Raw genomic sequence first — 23155 nt, forward strand, 5'->3', positions numbered from 1 at the left:
GTTTTGGAATTTTTATACAACCAGTTTTGATATTCACTATGCTCAGCGGTGTAACGCCTACGAGCGCTCCTCACTGGCTAAACCCAGGGGCCCCGTAGCTTGAGAGGCCCGCAGCAGTACAAACAAAAAAAACATGTCCGATACTGTGCTTTTGTCTGTGGGTCTACCTTTTACAAATGTTGGAGTCACTATCAGAATGTTTTGTTCTAGGAACGACTTCAAAGTTCTGCTACTTCAAAAAATCATGAAAAAGCTTTAAAACGGCAGAGCGGCTGGGTGGCCCTACCATCTTTGGCCCTGGCTTTTTTTAATTTGTTTTTTTTGGGGGTGGGGGGGAACAATACTGTACATCAAGATTTGTTTCCACTAGAGCTGTAGTTGCAAGGACATAGACGTGATGCAACCACAACGCAAGCGATTTGACCAATCAAAAAAGTCAACTCAACATTTTCTTTAGAGGAATATAGACTTTACATCTTTATTTGTATTTCTTATCACCTTCAACCGATTGCAGATAAAAAGAGTGTACATTTTAAGATTAACAACATGTAGGTAAACTTTTCACTACAAAGTATCTTTTCATTTATTTATCTAACACACATGAAGCAATATTTACAAATACAGTTAGTGAGGTAATTAAATAAGGTATCTTCATTCAATAAAAAATGGCAAAATTTACAATGAATGAATGAAATTAAATATTAAAAAAACCTTTTATTGCAATTAGTATGATTTAAAAAGTCTATTTCCTGTAGACTAATGTCCCAAGTTATCGACTGTCTAACATAAAACACATTGATCAAACCTATAAACAAAGAATTTTACCAGGCATTGTTAACTAAGGATAGGCCTACAGGTTTCCTGCATTGCACATGCCTAGCATTTCAAATGGTAGCTGCATATTAATGCAGTTTCGCACAATTTTTATCTAGTACCCTTTTCACACTTATATAATGTAAATATAAAGTGGTAACCAGGTTTGCATAATATAAAGACAAAATGTCCCAAGTTGTTACTGCGTGTGAGACTATTGACCTGGTATTAAGCTGACCAATCATAGTAATCAAATAGCGCGCAACTATGCTCGATTTCCCACGGTTAGCGTATGCATGTGTGAAAATGTCTAATAAATCAGAAACCTGGTAACAACTTGTTACAATTTATGCAGATGTGAAAAGGGTATTAAAATAAATAAATTTTATAATTGCATTTGTTAATAATAATATAGTTATGTATTTTTACATCATTAAAAGACAAATTATTACAATATAAAAAACAATTAAAATCTTTCAATATTTAGTTCAAATTATATTAATAATGCAAGCTCTTATTTTATTCATCACACAAAATTTAATATAAACAATAATATACAGAGTTAATAAACGCAATCAGTGTTCTCTTGCATAGACCACAATGCTCAAGGTTTATACAGAGTTAATAAACGCAGTCAGTGTTCTCTTGCATAGACCACAATGCTCAAGGTTTATACAGAGTTAATAAACGCAGTCAGTGTTCTCTTGCATAGACCACAATGCTCAAGGTTTAGGTAATAATAATTTCATTTCACAACAAAAAAAGAAAATGAAGAACAGACAAATATTGAGTTTTTTGAAAAGTATGTTTATAAATTATACTCAATGCTTGTAGAGCTATTATTAAATCCTGGCATATTTGTAATTCTAAACGAAATTTTCAAAAAAGTGTTGTTACAATTACTTCAAATTCACTCTACTTACTACAACAGATTAGATTTAGAGAGTAAAGAAAACATTACAAAATTGTAAGCGGTGAAGTGTATGTATACAAGTATGTTGTACAATATTCTCTACTCCATGGTGCAAGGTATTAGATTTTGGCTTTGTGCTTACCAGTGTACTTCTTTAGATATTCTAGTCTATGCCTAGCTCCTCAACTGTAGGTTAAAAATCAGAATTGTATTAAGAGGTGTATAAACCAGCCTAACACTATGTGCTTTGTACCTCATTATTTCTTTCAATATCACTTTGAACCTTGACCTTTCCCATTCCAAAAATCATTCCCGCACACCCGACGTCAGTACAAGTTTAATAGAATGGCAAACTAATGGTTTAAGTAATATTTAAAATGTTCAACCATAGATTTATAACGTTTTATATGTATAGGTCCATGGTTAAACTCAAAATTATACACATTGTTATAATTGTCCCCCTGAAAAAATATTTAACAAAAACAAAAAAAATGTTTAATATGCATGCTATAGTTATTTACTATGACCAAGAATTTGATTACAAATTATTTACTAAATAAATAAATGTTAACTTTTAGTTAAACCAGTTGACAAGTACTTACTTGCTACGTTTCAGCTACTTTCAGTAGCCTTGGTCACGCAAATGACGTTGACATGATGTTCTGTCATTCATCATAGTTCGGTGAATTGCGCCACCTCTCGTCTGATGTTCAGCTTTCTGCTGGTGTCCCCCTTTGGATGCTTGGGTGTGAACTATGACGAATTACAGAACATCATGTCAACGTCATTTGCGTGACCAAGGCTACTGAAAGTAGCTGAAACGTAGCAAGTAAGTACTTGTCAACTGGTTTAATTAAAAGTTAACATTTATTTATTTAATATCCATTGAAACCAGATGAAATTTTTTGAGAAATTATTTACTGAAAAATAGTAATTTAAAGCCAAAAAATTGTAAAATTGCCTGTCAGACAATTGGGTTTTAGAAATGTAATCATTTATGTTGTGTTTAAATCATTTATTTTATTGTGTTTTTTTCTGTGGAACTTTATTAACACTGACAAATGACATTATAAAATCTCATTTTTATCAATCTTCTTTTTCCATGAAAATTCAATGTGAATATAATTTTGACTAAAGGACATCAATTTTAGACTGACTATATATTAATTATTATGTAAAAGAAGAATCATAGTAAGATATCAGTAAGGCACCTATCGCTTCAGTTGATTTTCATTGAATACTATATCATCTGAGATGTCAGCTCGTGCTGGCAAGATGCCAATTTCAGCATTAACTGGCTGTGATTTGGCAAGGGCCATTAGGAACCCATAGAAAGACACTCGTTTTGAACTGGAAAGTATATCATCCAAACAAGTAACAGCAGGATGACTGAAAGAACAAATATTTCAATTTAATATATTTATTTCCACTTTATTTAGAGAGGGTAACGTTTCCAGCTGAACATGCAGGCTAGCTGATATCCAGCAGCCCACTTTAAAATGATAAAGTATAAAATCTATTACACTTAACTAATTTAAACTCTTTACAATATAAACTACATTTAATAGATTATGATTACAATACAATAAAGAAATTAAAATTGGATGAATTTTTTAAAACGGTTGGTAATAAATTAATTAAATGCATTATGTTCATTCATGGTTCATTACAAAAAAGACAATATGGTCAGGATCATTATTCTGCATAATGCAGTTATTAGTTCTTGTGCATTATACCCACTATTAAAGAACTACCGTCCGGACCCAACAAAGTAACTCCTTAATAGGGTTGTCACCTGAATAGGGTATGCTGTATATTGCCACTTATTTCACAGGAAAGGGTCCTCATAAATAGGGGTGGGTGTCCCTATGTTTTATTTTATTATCCATTTCGACACCTAATCACTGCAACATGTACTGAACAACATATTTGATTGAATTAGTTGTTTTCAAATAAAAACATGATAAAAAATCACTTTGATTAACCAAATTATTTGTTTAGTTGAGCATCATAGAGAAATCGTATATTTTTTTTGTTGAGAAAATGGGATTTTACTATATTTTGCATTATAATGCATATTCATGTAAAGAGACATGAGCCCTCTATAGTAATTTATAGTTTTTCCTTTCTAGTTTGAAGAGGGCACTCTGAAAATGGCTCTGTGAAGTGGGAAATGGCTGCGTCATCCACCTTGGCGCAAGTCTTCCATCCAGCCGAAAGTAGGGCCTAGGCTTAATACATACACGTCAAACATATTTCAATCTTGGAAACCAAATGTTACTTAAAATCTAACATTTAATGCAGTCCCAATTGAAATTTTACTGTATAAACTTCAAGCATAATAATAAGACTAGACATCTATCCCTTTTTGTCAATGCATGCCTAAACAAAAGCACCATAGTAGTTTGACCATACAGATATTATACAATCTCTGTGGTTTGACCTATATGTTTAGCCAGTGAGTGCTTATAGCCGTTACGCCACTGCTGGATATAGTGAACAATATCTCACTGCAACAATGTTTCAAAGTAAAAGTTCACGAGACAGTCACTTCAATAAATGAGTAAACAGACTGTAGTTACTGCATTTGAATAATTTAGGAATGGTTCCTTGTAACATTAACTATTTATTGCACTGATTACTAGCTGCATATTAAGGAGGTGTACATATACAATGACCGGGATAATAATTATGAAGTGCTTTAGAAAAGCATTAAGTACTACAGTATAAGATTGACATATTGCTTCTTGATGAAGTGTATAAAATTAACAATATACACAATGTTATACAGTAGGGTCACATTTTGTCAAAAATTGCAATTAATTTATAAAATTTTAGTTTAAAATTATGTCTTGGTAATCTTATTTAATTATAGTTTCCGTATCATGGACAGTAACGTAAGTCAACACTACAGTTCTTGTTACGTTTCAAGTTGTGTTGTTTTTATGTTGTGTTTATATTTTTCCTTCCCTTATTCCATAATTTATTTATTATTAATATTATTATTGTTTTTTATTCATTTATTTGTTATATTTTTTCTTCAGAGGCCATCAAGGTAAAGCAAATTGAACTTGATAAGAGATCAGTTCAAAACTGTTCAATTTCACTTACAGTTAACTACATTTTTTCACTGCAATGTAATTGTGATGTTTCGATGGTGAAGTTTATGAACACACAAAATAGTTATTATTAATTAAGGTTAAAGCAACATATTAAAAGAGCAAACAAAATGTAGTTACTGCAGTAACTACAGTAGAATCATTTTGACATGGCTCTGATTAAGATAGAAATACCTTGATGAATGATAAATGATTCATAAACCATGGTTCCTAATAAACAGTTTGTTTGAAACGGTATATTTTTTCTTCATCATTGTTTACTTGATGTAATAAAGGATTGAATCATAGGGGCCCACCCTAAATTTCTAAAATGCAAAATATAGAACATTGGTTTAGTTCAGCACTTAATTTCCCAATCATAGGCCCTCTGGGCCCATCCCTACCCAACCCACCTCATTCTAAATCCTGGATAAATAAAGAATACTCAACCTATAATTGACAGATTGGCAAGCATGCTTGAGAGCATCTAGAAACATGTTGGCATCAATACCATCTGCATGTGATTCAACTGCTGCTGGCCTTTGTTGCTGCTTTGGTGAGGAACTCTCACTTGGTACAACTACTGCTTCTCTTGGGCTCATCGTTGTGTTTAGAAGTCTTTGGTAAACACTTGAACACTCAATTAAGAATTCTAGTTTGCCAAAAGAAAGTTTAATATTATCAGTATCATAATGTTATCAAGTAGAACTTGAGTTGCCTTTTCTCTCCTTCCTTTTTATCTATTATATATTTATACGTTTTTATATAAAAATGTTTTCTGTGTGGGTATTTATTTTTATTTTGAAGACAATTTTTTTATCATAAATTGCATGTTTTTAATCAGCAATATCTGCTATCTCTCGATATTTTGATTTAATTTGCAATGTACCAAAATTTTACATCCCATTTGAAGGACGACTAGTATCTTGTCTAGGATACAAGCAATATGGATTGACCATGCTAAAGCGATATCTTTTTCAATTATACCATACTGCTCTCATGATATCTGTATTACTGTACATGCACATATCAAACAAGAAATTGTAATTTCAGCATGACTAAATGTACAGTACAATATGGTATTAAATTGGAAAAATCAATGGAGGCTATATCAACGCACACTGACACGAAATACATCCACAGCTAAAACGGTCTAAACTACACCTCCCACAACTTTTAACTAGCCTGAAATAGGATTGGCCATACACCAATCCTCCTGGCTAATAACAAAAGAAAGCCTTCATGAGATCAACCACCAACAAGTCAATTATACAAACCCTTGAGGTACAGTACATTGATGATCACTATAGTCTAATCTTATAATATCATTAGCTTACCACAATAGTAAAATTGAATTTGAAAGGCAAAGAGAAAATCTGCAAAGGACATGAGGGAGTTGAGGGCGTCTTCCATGATGCGAGCTGTTCTCTGTACAACTTCTAATGGAAAATTAGCACACAGTATACACAGCAATGAATGGTATTCCCTTACATTCAGCAAATCTGTGGAAAAACAAATATTAATCAATTTCTATTTCGATTTAGATTCTCAGACAAATTTAAACTATTGTTTGTTATTTTAGTAGACCAGAGATTCATTAAAATAAAAGATTGACATGAATTGAAAATTATGTTACTTGTTGAGCTTTAACTCTCTGACTAATTGAGTTTAACGTTTTAAAAGAATTCATTGTGACTGTGTAACATATTCACCTTACACTTTACAATAAATAAAATATCAAAACAACCAATTTTAAAAAACTGGGAGAATTTGCATTTTTCAACCGCAAGTTTGTACTCACCGCCATTTCTTCCGATGTATTTATAACATTTCCAAAATGTATGTATAAATGAAGCTCTGTTATGGGATGTTTTTTGAATGAATTCAAATTCACGATAAAGTGTATGTGTTCCACTTTGAACACTCTGAAAACTAAAGAGACACAACATTATAATAACAACATTATAATATTTATTAGGTCACCATATGAATGATTGAAAGAAATGAGAATAGTCACTCTTAAGGCCCATTTACACTAGGGCGATAACGATCGACAATAAATAGATAAACATACATTTTTCTTGGATAAAACAAAAGAAATTAGAACAGTTTTCGTTCTAGAACTACCGGATAATGTATGCTGTACAGTGTATTTGATAAAAATAATATTTTTAAAAATCCAATCATATGATGTCATGATCAATAAAAAAAAATAAAATTGTATTGTAACGATATTATTGCTCTTACTAATCATGAAGTCATTTGATTGGATGTGTGGAAAAATTATTTTCATCAAAGGCAGCATAGATGATAATCTTTAGTTCTATGATGAAAATTTGTTTAATTCTTTAGTTTTAGGTATGAAAAACGCATCTTTTTATCGTCGATCGATAAATGGGCCTTTATACATTACTGTATATAATACAATAAACAACAGTAAAATAACACACTGGCGCAACACAAGCGAGTTCACCAATCACAAGCGACAGTTAGGATGATCCAAGTGTCATTAATTAAACTGTATAATCTAATTTAGTGAAACCTATTGCCACCATCAACCGTGTGCCTAATCTAAGGCCTTATTTTATATCGGCAAATTCAACCGTGCACCTTTATATAATATATATACTGTACCGTACTTTATTTATTCACGAGACTGATGTACAGCACAACTCATTCAATCAACATTGATTGTTTTTGAACAAGTTTGTGATATTACAAATTAATCACACACTTTGAAAATTATTCTGTTGAGGAACAGTCAACTCTGCCTTTTTAAAACTATATATTACTAGATGCAATAATGGTTGGCTGTAATCTTGCATACAGTATAAGGACTTACTATTCAGTGAAGAACTTTGTAATCTTGCATACAGTATAAGGACTTACTATTCAGTGAAGAACTTTGATATATTTATCTTTGAATTTTCTTCTTTCAGTTCCAGCAGTTGATGAACTGCATCTTCAACATATACTAAAATTTGATTTTTGTCTGAAAGAAAATGACATGACTTTAAAAATAAAAAAATACATACAAGACCAAAATAGATGTTTCTTTATAGGCCTAAGCTCATCCAGTTACATTCAAGGTTTTTCAGAATTTATTTTTATAATTTTTTTAATAATTTAAACAATAAAATTGCACAAGGGTATTCTTGAGCTTTGTATTGGTTTAAAATATTTTTTTATTCATTCAATTGAAATGTGTGTTTAGATTCAATGTGCGTATAACATGCACATTTAGGCAAGAACAGCATTTATAAGGGTTAATAAAGATATTTATTATGGTTAAACAACACAAAAGAAAATGAGCGAAATACTGAGAGAGACCCATGGACATGTTACAGTACAGTATGTCGTATTCAAATTTTAAAAACAGGTTTACTTGCTCAATTCTTAGAAAAATTGCACAGCCATATAGGCCTTCATGGCAAGGCCTTTGAATACTTTGCATTGCGATTTGAAATTACAAGGATTTTATTGCGCTGGCGCAGCATAAGATTCAATGTTTAAATTTTAAATACATTCTTGGCCTATCCTACTGACACAAAAAATTTTGAAATGTCTTGTAAGCATTTTGAACTACTTTTATAAGAAAGGGGTAAATGAATAAAGCAATTTAAAGCAAAAATTATTAGAATCGGACCAGTATTAGCGGAGATATTATCATTTAATTAACGTCTTTTGAAGGAGATAATCTTTATTGTTTTTATTGAAAAAGAAGCACAGACAGACAAAAGAAAGATAAAAGAATCTATCTGCATAAGAAAAAGACCACATAATATCAACAGAGACATTGGTGGGTATGACCTCCCACATACATATGATAGTTTGCTGGAAAAAGTTGAAGCAGGAGGGGGCCAGCGGAGACGCTCTATCGTCAATACCAACCAGACGGCTGGTGGCGCTGTTCAGCGTCACTTACAAAAAACCAGACCATTCCAACACAGGCATTAGTCTGAAGCAGCTGACAGATTGTCGGCGAAACGTCACGAAGGTAATTTTATTCCCTTTTCGTTGTTTTGGTTCAACATAAAAGTAAAAATCCACAAAAATTTATTGTTTTAATTAAACAAAAACTGCGTCTCCTACACAATTTGCACTATGTTTTGTAATGTAAATTCAGCACCAGTTATCGATGAATTTTTGTCTGGTACGGTTCTATTGTACGAAATTAATTATTTACCATTTGTATAAAATTAATTATTGATTAATATTCAAGGTCATTTTTAAAGATCAAGTTCATTTGCTGAGGTCAAACGTCACCGATAAAAGATAAATACAACATTTCAAATAGTTTAACTTTATATAGAACTGGCAAATTTTATTAACAGAATTAACTATCATAACGCATTATAATGCCACTATAATAATCCCTTATTATTTATATTATTAAATATTATATTTAATATTATATATAAAATATTCATAACACAAGGCTTATCAAATCTCTTTTGGATATTTAGTGGTTCTGAAAAGAACCGTTTGTTTTGATTGTTTTTTTCTAATTTTTTGTCTTCTTTTTTTCCCCAGATTTTCCAGCAAAGGTTGATACCATTAATCCCTTATGACCACAAGATCCCCATTCTTTAAATCTGCAATTATTTCATCCATATCCATATAATAGTGGTCAATCTCCTTTGTCGATGGATCCGTCTAAACAATTTTAAATTCGCCAGTTGTGTCCTTAAACTCTGCAATGGTTGCTTCACCACCACCAACTCCATTCTTTTCATTGGACCACAGATGAGTAATTTTTTTCTCAAAAAGAATCAGCGGATAAATTCTTACATTCTTTATTTGCAAGTTGTCTATTACTCTAGTAGCTAGATCAACTTTCGTATGCACTTTGAGGTCCAGAGAATTTGACTTCAGAAATTGGTTTAGGGTGGTCAAACAATCATTTTTGGCTTGGTTACACATTTTGAAAATGTGGCGAAAGGTCAAAAGGTCAGGGTGAAAGGTCATAAGACCAAACACCAATATGTCCTTAAATCTGAACAACCACTGGTCACAGCGAAGTAATTTTGGTCTCAAATTGATCAGAAGGTATACATTTATATTCAGTCTAATGGGACATTTTAGTTTAAAATGACCGGAAATGCCATTTCTGACCTTTGACCCACAACCCAGGGCATGTATTTATCTCCGTAACTACTGGTCGTAGACACTTGAATTTGGTTTTAAATTGTTCGAAATATATATTTTGTTATTTGAAAAACATTTTGAAAAATGTTACAAAAGGTCTAAGGGTCAGGGTCAAGGGTTATATAAACAAATAAATAAAGGTACTTGTATCTCGGCAACCACTGGTCGCAGCAAGTCAATTTTGGTCTCAAAATGTTCAGAAGGCATGCATTTATATTCCGTCTAATGGGGCATTTTAGTAAAAAATGATCAGAAATGCCATTTCTGACCTTTGACCCACATACCAGGGCATCTTCATATCTCTGTAAGTACTGGTCGTAGAAACTTAAATTTGGTATTAAATTGTTCGAAATATACATATTTACATTCATTGTAATAGAAAATGTGGTTAAAAGATGAACAGAAAATACTATTACTAATGTTTCAAACAAAAAACATATCTCTACACAACTTATCCTTAGACAGTAATGTTATGCAATATGATACTTTAAATTGTTTCAATTTCAAGTAGGCCTACTAGTTATTGCTGTCCACGAGAACATTTTGATATAAACGTCAAGCTCAACAGTTCTTTTCAGAATGCTAGAAGTAACTTGCCATGTGTATCCGATTAAACGCCCCGGGCATTTATTGTTCAAAAGGGTTTTTAGGGGGAGGAGAGGCATCTTTATTTGGGGTATAATATGGTAACATGTATGATCAAATAAATACCACCTAGATGTAAAAAAATACAGCACAATTAATATAAAAAAATGATAACATTATGTCAAAATGCTTGGTAAATTGTAGATTATGGTAATTAATGAAATGTGTTGTGATACAATTATTTTGTAAATGCATGTGGCAGAGCGTTTATTCCACATGATGTTCTATTGGAGGGAATGGAGGCTTTTATTCAAAGCGGGTGTTAATTCGAATAAATAATCGAGATCAACAGTTAAGAATGCTAGAAGTAACTTACTATAGTTACCCGAATAAAAGGTCCGGGCAGTTAGTTATTCATGGAAGGCGTTTATTTTGTTTGGGTGTAATAATGGTAACATGTATAATCAAATAAATACACCCCAGATAAAAAAAAAAAATTAATATAATAAGAATAATAACTGGATTAAACCTCATTCTATCCTGTTGCCAGTACAATCATGTAATAAAAGGTATCACAGACAACTATAATAGACCAATTCATTGTCATTATTCCGTAACACTGTTGCATAATATTTTTGAATGACAAAACAAGACAAAACTTATACATAATAATATGTATAAGTTTTGTCGGTGTATATTATACACGTCTGTTCCCAGTGTAGATAATAAAACAATATATGTTTCTGGAGATTTATTATCAATACCACTAGAAACTTTGACATGTTTTAGGTACTGAATTCATTGACAATAAAAGCATCAGAAGTTATCATGATAAAATCATACTACAACACTGTACTACAGTACACAAGGGTGTTTTCAGGAAAGCTGGACATATTGTACAATAGTAATGAAGCTATGTATTGGCATTTAAAAATATGCAAAAGATTGTTGTCAAATTGTAGTCACAAACAAACAGATGATAGAATGAAGATCCATTATGAGTGCAATTGTGTCAGGATAATGATATGTCATTGTTTTATATCATTATACTGGCACCTGGAAGAGAAGATCCATTTAATGTTATCTATGACAGTGTCACTTTTATTCTAAAAGACAGAAACATTTCGTTAAAAAGCATAAAGAAGAAAACGAATCATGTAAAGTACCTTTTATCAGTTGAGAAACGAATTATAATTATTAAAATTAGAGTATTTATTCGAATTAACACCCGCTTTGAATAAAAGCCTCTCTCAAATAAACGCCACCATTCCCTCTAATAGAACACCATGTGGAATACGCCCGCCACATGCATTTACACAATAATTGTATCACAACACATTACATTAACTACCATAATCTACAATTTACCAAGCATTTTTTTCACTTTTTGATATTAATTGTGCTGTATTTTTTTTTACATCTAGGTGGTATTTATTTGATTATACATATTACCATATTATACCACAAATAAAGATGCCTCCCCTGCCCCTAAAAACCCCTTTGAACAATAAATGCCCGGGGAGTTTAATCGGATACACATGGCAAGTTACTTCTAGCATTCCGAAAAGAACTGTTGAACTTGACGTTTCTATCAAAATGTTCTTGGGGACAGCAATAACTAGTACTTGAAATTGAAACAATTTAAAGTATCAGTTATTGCATAACATTACTGTCTAAGGATAAGTAATGTAGAGATATGTTTTTTGTTTGAAACATTAGTAATAGTATTTCTGTTCATCTTTTAACCACATTTTCTATTACAATGAATGTAAATATGTATATTTCGAACAATTTGATACCAAATTTAAGTTTCTACGACCAGTACTTACAGAGATATGAAGATGCCATGATATGTGGGTCAAAGGTCAGAAATGGCATTTCTGATAATTTTTGACTAAAATGTCCCATTAGATTGAATATGAAAGCATGCCTTCTGAACATTTTGAGACTAAAATTGACTTGCTGCGACGAGTGGTTGCCGAGATACAAGTATCTATTTTTATTTGTTCATATAACCTTTGACCTTGACCCTTTGACCTTTTGTAACATTTTTAAAAATGTGCTACAAATAATAAATATTTATTTCAAACAATTTAAGACCAAATTTAAGTGTCTACGATCAGTAGTTACGGAGATACATACATGCCCTGAGGTGTGGGTCAAAGGTCAGAAATGGCATTTCCGGTCATTTTTGACTAAAATGTCGCATTAGACTGAATATAAATGTATACCTTCTGATCAATTTGAGACCAAAATTACTTCGCTGTGACCAGTGGTTGTTGAGATTTAAGGACATATTGGTGTTTGGTCCTATGACCTTTCACCCTGACCTTTTGACCTTTCGCCACATTTTCAAAATGTGTAACCAAGCCAAAAATGATTGTTTGACCACCCTAAACCAATTTCTGAAGTCAAATTCTCTGGACCTCAAAGTGCATACGAAAGTTGATCTAGCTACTAGAGTATATGTCTTTGTCAGCTATCAAGCTTGCCAAATTCTCTTTCAACTGCTCTACAGAAAATTGCTTCCCTTTTGACGAAAAACAGAAAAGTGCAGCGTTTGCCTTCTGATTCAAAATTCTTTTTCTCACATTCAGCTGGCCTTTAAAGCTATCACTTGCTTCTTCTTTGTTCCTAGATCTCCAAATTAGAATTCATACTGCAGCTGCATCAGGTCGTTTAGCAGGTTTTCGTTCAACAGCCTAAGTCTATCTGCCTTTTCCACCATGCCTTTGCGTTTTTCATCTAGGTGGTTCTTCTTATCTTCTGCTAAGGCTTGTGTTCGTTCTGCATCTATTTGATTGCTTCGCAAACAAAGCATTCTGGCCTTTGAAAGTAATTCTTCCCGTTCCTTTTCTGATTTTGTTGAAAGCCATTCTGACGTCTTATTGCACTTATATACTATCTTACTTTTAACTCAAACTGGCATTCAGGGCTTGCTTTATATAATGGTCCAGTAATCCAAATACTCTCACCACTAATATTGTTGCTTGTACAGGACTTTGCTTGTTCTTTTAACTCCTCGCTGGGATTGTGGTGAATACCGCCTGGAGAAGTTGGTCTTCCAACTGTCGTCTACAAACATCAACTATAACTTCTAAAAGTGTTCGTAGCAAAGCTTCAATTTGCTGATCATTTTCTTGTGGGCGCATTAAATCCATAAAAACATCATCTTTGATCATTGGAACATCTTCAAACAAGCTCTCCGCCTTCCCATTAACAAGTGAAGATGCATCTAACTTCCATGTTTTCATTTTTTGAACAGCTAGAGTAAAGGGTACATTTAAGTCAAGAATATTTTGGTCTTTTTCTATGAGTTTCATCCAAGGACCAGATACATACTTGCCAATAATACCGAGAGCTCGGCACCCAGTCTGGTATTGTGATGTCCTGCTGTTAACCAAGACGGATTGCTGCAAGTCATTAGTAGGTGACCATACTTTTGTGAGAAATTCAACTAAATGTGGCAGCAACAGATGAACACCCCCAGCATTTCGGTACAAGATGTGGAAACGGTTTCCCATGATAGGCGATAGTATGTTGCTAAGGCTAAGCTTGAAACCTTTACTTCTTAGAAATACAGTCGACTCCGCCTAAGTCGAATCTAATGGGACCGGTATAAAAATTCGAGTTACGCGAACTTCGACTTACAGATTTTCCAAAAAAAATGCTAGGCCTAGGTTCACTCGCTAGCCGCGCTATGGCTAGGCCTAGTGGACCCTGCCCTGTCGCGATCGCGGCCCACCACGCGATGAGCCTTCTTGAATTGAGTTTGCTTAGCTAGCTAGCTAGCTAGCTAGGCCTAATAAATGCTAATCCTCTTTATCGGCAATGATAAACTGGGATCAGGTGCCGTTTTCGGCCACCTCGACTTATATGGACTATACCATTATTATGATAGGGGTGTGGTGTATTATGTTTTATGTAGAGAAGGGTGTCTATTAATGGGAAGACAATACAATTGTTCTGTTATGTAACCTACAGTACAAACTACAAGGAACAACACAGAACATCAAAAACTAGCATGTTAAAAAGGCATGTTATTATTAGGTAGGCCTACTGTGTTAGGGAATGCCAAGATTTTGTAACAATATTACTATGTTTTTATATAAAACAAATTATATAGACAAATTTAATGAAGAACCATCTACTAACTGGATAAAGCCATTTAGGAAAAATAATAAACAAGTTGATCATAACGAGTGGTTTTCAAAGGCCCAAAGCAAAACAAAATTCCATGCAAAACAACGTTAACGGAATATACTATGTATAAAGGAACCAAACCTTGAACAATATTTGTTAGATAAAACTAATTTTAAGAGTATCCATTTAAAATTTAAAGCAAGATCAAACTCTCTAGATCTTGAGGGTCGTAGAAAATCATGGTCAAATCATAACACAGGATTATGTAAGATGTGTACAGTACAAACGAAAAAGAAACAGTAAACCATTTTTTATTTAAATGTCCTTCATTAAACTCTGTTAGACAATAATTAAGTATGTACCGGGATAATTTTAATCAGTGGACCTCAGTTAAAACACCACTTTATGCTAGACAATTTATTCACTGAAAATGAAACATTAGGAAAAATCTTTGATTTTTATTGTAAAACATATTTAATGAAAGCATGGGTTACTAGATCTACAATTTTATCAACATTACCTCTCTCAACTAATTGATTAATATAGTAAACAAGCTACAGACATCTCTATGAGGATGTATCTGTAAGTTTTATTTATTTCTTAGGCCTATCCTGTATTTTTGTTGTTCTGTTTTTATTTTTGTAGTTATATATATTGTACAATATACGTATTATGTATTTTCATACAGATCTAATTAATTAGTTTACATTTTGTTTTGATGTTATAGTATTTAGAACTTTGTGGCTTATGTTATTTGTAATTTTGTCTGTAAATTGGATGCACCATTAACTGATAAATGTGTGACGCCGATATAAAGATTAAGATTTTTTTTTCTCTATTTTGCTATGGATATTATATTATGTCACCATGATATTCCGAAATAAAAAGATAAATGAAATGAATGAATGAAAAGGTGATTCCTATGAATAAATAAATAAATAAAAACTATATAAGTAGGTATACTTACTTATTATATATAAAAACTAAACTAAACACTACAGTATAATCAAAATTAAAGCATATTAAATACTAGGCCTATGTTATTCCTATCTAGATTTAAACACTTTAAATTTTAGTACAATCGGATTCGAAATTAGAAAATCTTAAATCGGAATTAAAACATCCTAAATACTACATTACAATCGGTTAAATTACCTAAACTCTATAATGTTGTGAAATATGTAAAAGAATGTAGGCAAATGCATTCTAATCGGCCCAATCCTATCAGTAGATAAATCATATTTTTTATTTTCTTGAACTAAACATAAATAAAACGAAAGAAATAAGGATTGATTTTCGAAAACATAATTGGTCTGACAGTATACATTAATTAAAGTAAAGGAAGTAGAGATTGTTAACAATTATTGATAAGTATCTGGCAGTAGTGTTTGACTAAAGCTAAATGGGTGGACATGTTGATCGTAGTTAAGAAGTTAAATACAAGGCTGTACTGCTTGAGCTAGGAAACTCGGTTCTTTGGGGTAAAGCAGGATATTTGTATTATAGAATGTTTATGTTTTACTAATCAGTGATGTTCTATTTGGGCATATTGTATATTGGGCTAGGAATATCAGTAAGGGAATGTAAGGGGGATAAAGACCGAATTGAGAAGGTGCTGGGTAGAGCGTGGAAAGTAATTGGTTTGTCTAGTATGCAAATGCTTGACTCCTTCTACAGCGAACAGCTTGCCGATGTATTCCATGCTATATTGGAAGACACCAATCATCCTCTTCATGGCGACATTATCAGCTCCGTTTTACATTCGCTATTATAACGTTTTGATGCAAACGTTGTTCAATTAAAACATGTATTTCTACACAGAAACGTTTAAAAACGTGTTTAAAACATGTTAGAAAGACCAAACCTAAAAACATGCAATGTCAAACGCTGTGTTTTCTGGGAACAAAATGGTACAGATTCACTGACAAAATTATAATGTTTATTTGTTTTACTGATTACCTAATAATCAGTATGTGATACATGTACTACTGTCATCTTTATTAAATGTACTACTGTGTTATCGTTAGGTAAATTATATTTTTTATTTGTAACTGGAATAAAAACTTTCTTTATATACTTTCTGTATCTATAAATCTGTAAAAATTATATAGAAATAAAGAGCCATAATATACTGCATTAACTTGAAAACTGAAATTAATTCTACAGCATGCAGGGCGTAGTTGTTTTCCCTTTGTTGCTGACACAACAAGAAAAACAAAAGAACAAAAGGAGCAGTATTTTAACACATTAACACACTCAATTAATAAATGGGACACCCCTATTTTCCCATCTTTTTATAATGGTATAGTCCATACAAGTCGAGGTGGCCGAAAACGGCACCTGATCCGATAAACTGTATTTTCTTTTATTGTTTAAGCCCGAAACAATACAAAAACGTATAATAAATACATTTCGGTTTTTATTCGAAATCGGTATCCATTGTTTATTGCAATTCCTGTCTAGCACAAAATAGGTACCCACAAAACGCCGCTCAAGTTCTCAACTCGATCTGAAACAACTCATACACATACACTAGCGCGAGTTGTAGGACGCCACCTGTACTATACAACCTGCTTGAGAGAACCGATATGGTCCCACATTATCCCCTCTGTTGTTTGTTTATCGAATTACGTACGTTTCATCGGCTTTTTTAGCGCGTTGTTGCCGCGTAATTTGTGACTTCGACTTATACGATATAAATCACTAAAGAATGTGAGTATTCGGACCGCAAAAAGACGTCGACTTAGACGAATTTCGACTTAGAAAAATTCGACTTACAAATAAAAATTACACAGTAATGTATAGGAAAGAATTGGGACTTTCCTAAAAATTCGACTTTCGCGATTTTTCGACTTACGCGGAGTCGACTGTATATCAACTTCAGCGGGCAAACCAACAGCATTGTTAAAACATAGCTTACAAACTGCAGTGATGAAACTTTGAGCACCACTCAAACTTCTTCGGCCAAATGACATGACCTTGTGTTCAGCAGGCAAATTTGTTTCCTCCCACAATAAAATGGATTTGTCACATGACTTAGCAAAAGTATCAAGCGGTTGCATTCCACAGAAAAATTCATTAAGGTGTTGCTGGCTGGCCTTCTGATTTTGATTCTACAATCTCCCTGTTTACCACTTTATTTACTCCACACCGGTCAGTCATTGTGTTGGATATTGAGTCCAGAATGTGTTGTCTTGACGTTGATCCACCTAATGCCTGGCTTGCTGCGCCTATGTTGTCAAATGACTGAATATTAATACCTTGCATGTTAGCAGCACCAGTTCCTGAGGGAAGTCGCGTTATGCCGGTTGTGTATGTGGTCTCCTTGTCCGCAATTTGAACCTCTAGGTAGTGTGTACGCTTCTTGTTGGTGCCATCATACTTTAATGTTGTATCAAGTGCTGTTTCCAAGACTTCGCTTACTTGAATACGAGATAGCTCTCTCATCTCTCTCTCAGCATACGCAAGCAAGTTACAGCATCAGGTAGAGGTCCTATCTTACAACCAGCAAGTTCTTCTACTGCACGCAATACAGGTGCAATATTCTTAACTGGAATCTCCTGTTCAAGACTGAAGTACACAGCATTCCTGACGGGCCAGTTAAAACTTAAAAGTCTGCCCATCTTTTTTTATTTCAATTAATGCTGATGGTGTTGCTGCAGCAATCTCTTCATTAGACATTAAGTTTTAAATTATTGTCTTGAAGACTTCTCACTTTCTTCTGTTCTACAGCAAGATATTCCTTTAGAATGTTTACTTTTGAGGTCATGTTTTCAGCTTTATTGAATTCACTTGTTTTTCTGTTTTTTGGCAGATGACAGTTTTACTTTGAGATCCGTAATTTGTTGATCTGCAGGTTTTGGCTTTCTTCAATTTGTGTTCTTTCTTTAAATAGTCTGGTTCAGTCGTTTGCAACTGCCTATCCTCGTTACCACAACTTTTGGTTTCATTTCTGCTTCTTTCTTTACTTCACTATTGAAGCTTGCAACAATTTAACTTCATTAGCTAATTTTTCATTTAATGAAAATTGTGCTTCACAATCTTTACAGGAAGAAAGTTGCAGTTCCTGGTATCGCCGCTTCACTCTCTTTTGGCTTGTACAGGTACTTGGGGATGCTAGTCAAGTCGCCCCATCGCAAAGTCGCCCCATACAAAGTCGCCCCTTACACAGTCGCCCCATCGCAAAGTCGCCCCAAAACAAAGTCGCCCCGACACAGTCGCCCCATCGCAAAGTCGCCCCATCTCAAAGTCGCCCCAACGCAAAGTCGCCCCATCACAAAGTCGCCCTATCGCAAAGTCGCCCAAAACGTAAAAAAATAGTTTACAAGTGCGTAAAATGTCGCAATGATACACAAAATAACACGGAACGTGTAGGCATAAAAGGGGAAGCCCCGCCATGTAGTCTCAGGTCACACGATCGGCACGCACCCCCATCATCAGAGTGGAAACCCCTTACCAGCAGAGGGAAACCCCGTAATTACTCCGCCGTTGTCGCACTACAACGCACCATTCTGAAGATGGGGAAACCCCGCCGGAGTTTTACGATGATATCAGTCGCGTTCGAAATCGGTCGCGTTTAATTTTGGTCGCGATAAAATGATGTTATACGATCTAGATTATTTTTACTTTGGTCGATGAATATTTATTGTTATTATTAGGCCTATATTAATAATTGATTTTTGTTTTTATTTTACAGGTCAGTATGATGGGAAAGATGTGTGCCTTAAAAAAATGACAATTTGTAAACATAGTTTAAGATTATAGTATTATCCAGCATAATGTCATTTGACAGTACATAATTATTTAAATGTGAAATATTTTATAGGAAACGTAGACTTTCAAACAAGGGACTATTTTTTTAATGATTTTTAAAAAGCACATCACTCCATTAAAACCTGTAAAATAAAAATGTTATGTATATAATAGGATAAACATTGTAATGTAGGCCTATACGACATTTAGCGCGACCAAAGTAACAAACGCAATCGATATCAAACGCAACAAGGCGGCGCTTCATAATCATACCGAAATAAAACCGTGTGTGATGGGGCGACTTTGCGATGGGGCGACTTTGCGATGGGGCGACTTTGCGTTGGGGCGACTTTGCGCTGGGGCGACTTTGTAATTGGGCGACTTTGCGATGGGGCGACTGTGCCTGGGCGACTTTGTTTTGGGGCGACTTTGCGATGGGGCGACTTTGTATTGGGCGACTTTGTATGGGGCGACTTTGCGATGGGGCGACTTGACTGGATCCCGTACTTGGTACAGGGAGAGCAAACTCTTCTGACATAAATGCCTCTAGTTTTGGTTTATTTTTTTTCTTCAACTTTTGCCGCAAACTATGAGCATTTGTAATCTTAGTTCTTAGAGTACTATCTTTAATATTGCTTGTTAATGTTATGCGCGATTTGAACGATTTGCGCAATTTGAAATTGCGCAAAAAAAATCCTTGCGCAATTTGAATTGAAACATGTGTTTCAAATTGCGCAAGCAACGTATTAAATTGCGCAAGTAATCTGCAAATTGCGCAAGGTTTTTCGACAGATTGTGAAATCATGCACACCCATATTTTTATAGTAATTTCTAAGAATGATTCAAACTTAAAGATAAATATCGCATTTCCTTATTTTAGTACTGCAAATATTGTTATAAGTTAGCATACCGTCGAAGAACCGACGAAGGGAAACGAAGCGGTGGTGTTCCACCAGGCGGGCGCGGCGCGGGCGGCCGTCTATACTACTCTAGCCTAGCTAGGGTCTGGACTACTGATACTGACTAGGTTACATGGCCTAGCTTAAACTAATATTAAAAACTTAAAAAGTGAGTTTTAAACATTATCTTCATTGAAATGGTCTTATTTATATAATAAAATACTAAATTTTAAACTCCTCTGCCTAGGCCTAGCCTAGCCATGTATGGGAAAATTTACAGTTCGTTTTCAAATTGCGCAAAGGTGTCATATTGCGCAAGAACTATCTTGCGCAATTTACAAATTGTGCAGCGCAATTTAAAATTGCGCAAAGATTTTCTTGCGCAATTTGAAATTGCGCAAGTTGATTGCGCAATTTGAAATTGCGCAAAAAAATCCTTGCGCAATTTTAAATTGCGCAAGAATTCTTTGCGCAATTTCAAATTGCGCAAGGATTTTTTTTCGCAATTTCAAATTGCGCAAATCGTTCAAATCGCGCATAACATTAACACCATTTTGTTTGAGGATTTTCAGTAACCAAGTGATGTACCGTATATTTCGGTGTATAAGTCGCACCTGTGTATAAGACGCACCCCCAACTGAGAGTAAAATATCGGTATTTTTTATATCAAATCAAACAATGTTTTTTTAAATTGTAATCAATATTATTGTAATTATATATTTTGTTATATCTACAACGGCGTCCTTTATTTAGGTTTTTTCTTACCTAGGCTCGGCCGCGCCCAGCCTCAACAAGTTCTTTCTAACTTGTTATTCATGAGTTTCGCCGCAACATCGAGTGCATGACCGTGTGTGTAACACGCACGTGTGTGGGCTAGCCTCGCTCGATCATTTCGAGAGGGCGCACGTTTTCACGGACAATCGTATTCGATTAGTATCTATGTATCCGAGAAGTGTGTACGCTAGGTCCATGCTATAATCACCTGGAGAATATACTAGTCGAATACCGTACAACATGTGGCCGCCAAGAAGGGCTTGCGCTGGGGGGTCGGCGATCGTGCGTATAACTATAAATAAATACTATTCCAATCGTAAACGTTTACAAATGAAATTTTATCGGAGCGCCTAAAACAGCTCCATAATAAACAAATCTTTTCATCATATTTAGTATAACATCACGCTAAAATGCCTTGAAAACTAGGCAGAAGCAGGTTGCCGTTACGTTAGTACACTGTAGCTAGGCCTAGCCTACTCAGGCCTAGCAAACGAGGTGACGATAGCCTAGGCCTATGTACAATTTGTGTGGTGAGGCATTTATGTTCGGTGTATAAGACGCACCCTTAATTTAGAGGTCAAATTTGCGTGTCAAAAGTGCGACTTATACACCGAAATATACGGTATGTAGCAATAGGCTGTTTCCGCTTAACCACCCAGTCTCTCATCTCAAGAACAGCTCCGTTAGTTACAGGTTTATTATGGTGGTGTGTTTGTGTTAACCTGAAACACCAGCAGAGGCCTAGCCTATCTACTGGACAGTTGGTCATCATAGCCCCTATAATAGAGATACAGTATAAAAAAAAAATGGCCTGGGCCTAGGGGCTAGGCTATATTAATAGGCTACTTATTAGGGCCTAGCCGGCCCTAGCTATATAAATTAGCCTACCCTAGGCCTACTACTACCTACTCTAGAGACTAGGCTAGGCCTACCTCCTAGAGGCTACCTAAGTTAAAGCCTAGCCTAGGCCTAGGCCTACTAACTATATATACTTAGGCCTAGCTAACTAAGAGGCCTAGCCTAGCTAGGCCTTTAGCCTAAAATAGACGAGAAGAGACATAAGATTAAGAAGATTGGCGATGCATAACTAGTAAAGGCGTGTATTTACCTAAGTACTCTTCAGCAGATAGCACAAATCTGTCTGTGGAACGCAATGCCATTGTAATAATTATACTATTTGCCAGGCTAGCTAGCTAGGCCTAGCAAGGTTGTTGATCCCTTTTATACGGCGGCGATGCCGTGTTTGGTTTAATTTAGTAGAGAACTGACACACAAGGACGGTAGAGGGAGCTACTAGATGACGAAGGAGTCGAGCGGAGTTTGTTCAAACACGTTTTGTTGTTAATTCGAAACGAAGATTTGAAGTTTATCATAGTTAGTTTGATGGGATTATTTTACTAATTTAACCTTTGTAGGAAGAAGAGTGTAGGCTTATTATATTAAACAATTGATTTTATTGGGCATCTTAATGATCCTAGTAGAAAGGCTCTGGTAGTAGTAGTAGTAGTAGCAGGCCCTCTGACTAGCCTAGCTAGCTAGGCTAGCCTCTACTCTATAAATATAGTCTAACCGACTAAATCTCCCAGGCCAAGCCTACTACAGTACTACTACTACTAGCCTAGAGAGAGAGGCAACTAGCCTAGGCCTAGATAGCTAGGCGCTACTTTTTTTACTACTAGTAGCCTCCTAACTAGGCCTAGTATTTAGTAAAAATACTTTATTATTATTTAAATATTCAGGCAAAAGATACATTTTACAAAATATAATACAAATCAAAAAATTGAAGAAACACGACGCAAGAAGAAAATATAAAATCATAGACAGTCACTAACTGTCACTAATTAAAGACCCCTTCCCTGCAATTTTGGACGTTTTTTGGAAAATAATACATATATCACTTTAAAAACATTAAACCATGTCATTCCTTGTCTTAAATGTACGTTTTATGGTAAATTATGATAAAAAGTGAGAAACAATGCACTACCTAAGTAAGTAGCTCGCGGCGATGATCGACCTCTCGTGGTCGGTCT

General features: G+C 34.4%; 1 protein-coding gene and 1 long non-coding RNA gene across 2 annotated transcripts; one reads left to right on the forward strand and one right to left on the reverse strand.

Moving 5' to 3' along the window:
• Nucleotides 1-507: 507 nt before the first annotated feature.
• Nucleotides 508-22347, reverse strand: LOC140054562 (centriolar satellite-associated tubulin polyglutamylase complex regulator 1-like). Its single transcript, XM_072099600.1, has 6 exons — nucleotides 22234-22347; nucleotides 7714-7816; nucleotides 6626-6756; nucleotides 6162-6326; nucleotides 5275-5476; nucleotides 508-3115 (listed from the first exon to the last, which is right to left on the reverse strand). Exons 1-6 carry the CDS (start codon nucleotides 22283-22285, stop codon nucleotides 2938-2940), a joined length of 831 nt encoding a protein of 276 aa, XP_071955701.1. The 5' UTR covers nucleotides 22286-22347; the 3' UTR covers nucleotides 508-2937.
• Nucleotides 21064-22484, forward strand: LOC140054563 (uncharacterized). The gene is made up of 3 exons (XR_011846528.1): nucleotides 21064-21407; nucleotides 21762-21807; nucleotides 22383-22484. It is a non-coding gene; the product is annotated as an uncharacterized lncRNA (long non-coding RNA).
• Nucleotides 22485-23155: the final 671 nt, after the last annotated feature.

This window comes from Antedon mediterranea, chromosome 7 (genome assembly GCF_964355755.1).
Source record: "Antedon mediterranea chromosome 7, ecAntMedi1.1, whole genome shotgun sequence".
Classification (NCBI taxonomy): domain Eukaryota; kingdom Metazoa; phylum Echinodermata; class Crinoidea; order Comatulida; family Antedonidae; genus Antedon; species Antedon mediterranea.

Bases quoted from the DNA above. Each gene is read 5' to 3' on its own strand.
- LOC140054562 (XM_072099600.1), bottom strand. From the start codon at position 22,285: ATGGCATTGCGTTCCACAGACAGATTTGTGCTATCTGCTGAAGAGTAC. The intron at 6,757-7,713 runs GTAAGTCCTTAT...GTGTCTCTTTAG, and splicing joins TCAAAGTTCTTCACTGAATA to TTTTCAGAGTGTTCAAAGTG. The intron at 3,116-5,274 runs GTTGAGTATTCT...TTGTTCTTTCAG, and splicing joins TGCCAATCTGTCAATTATAG to TCATCCTGCTGTTACTTGTT.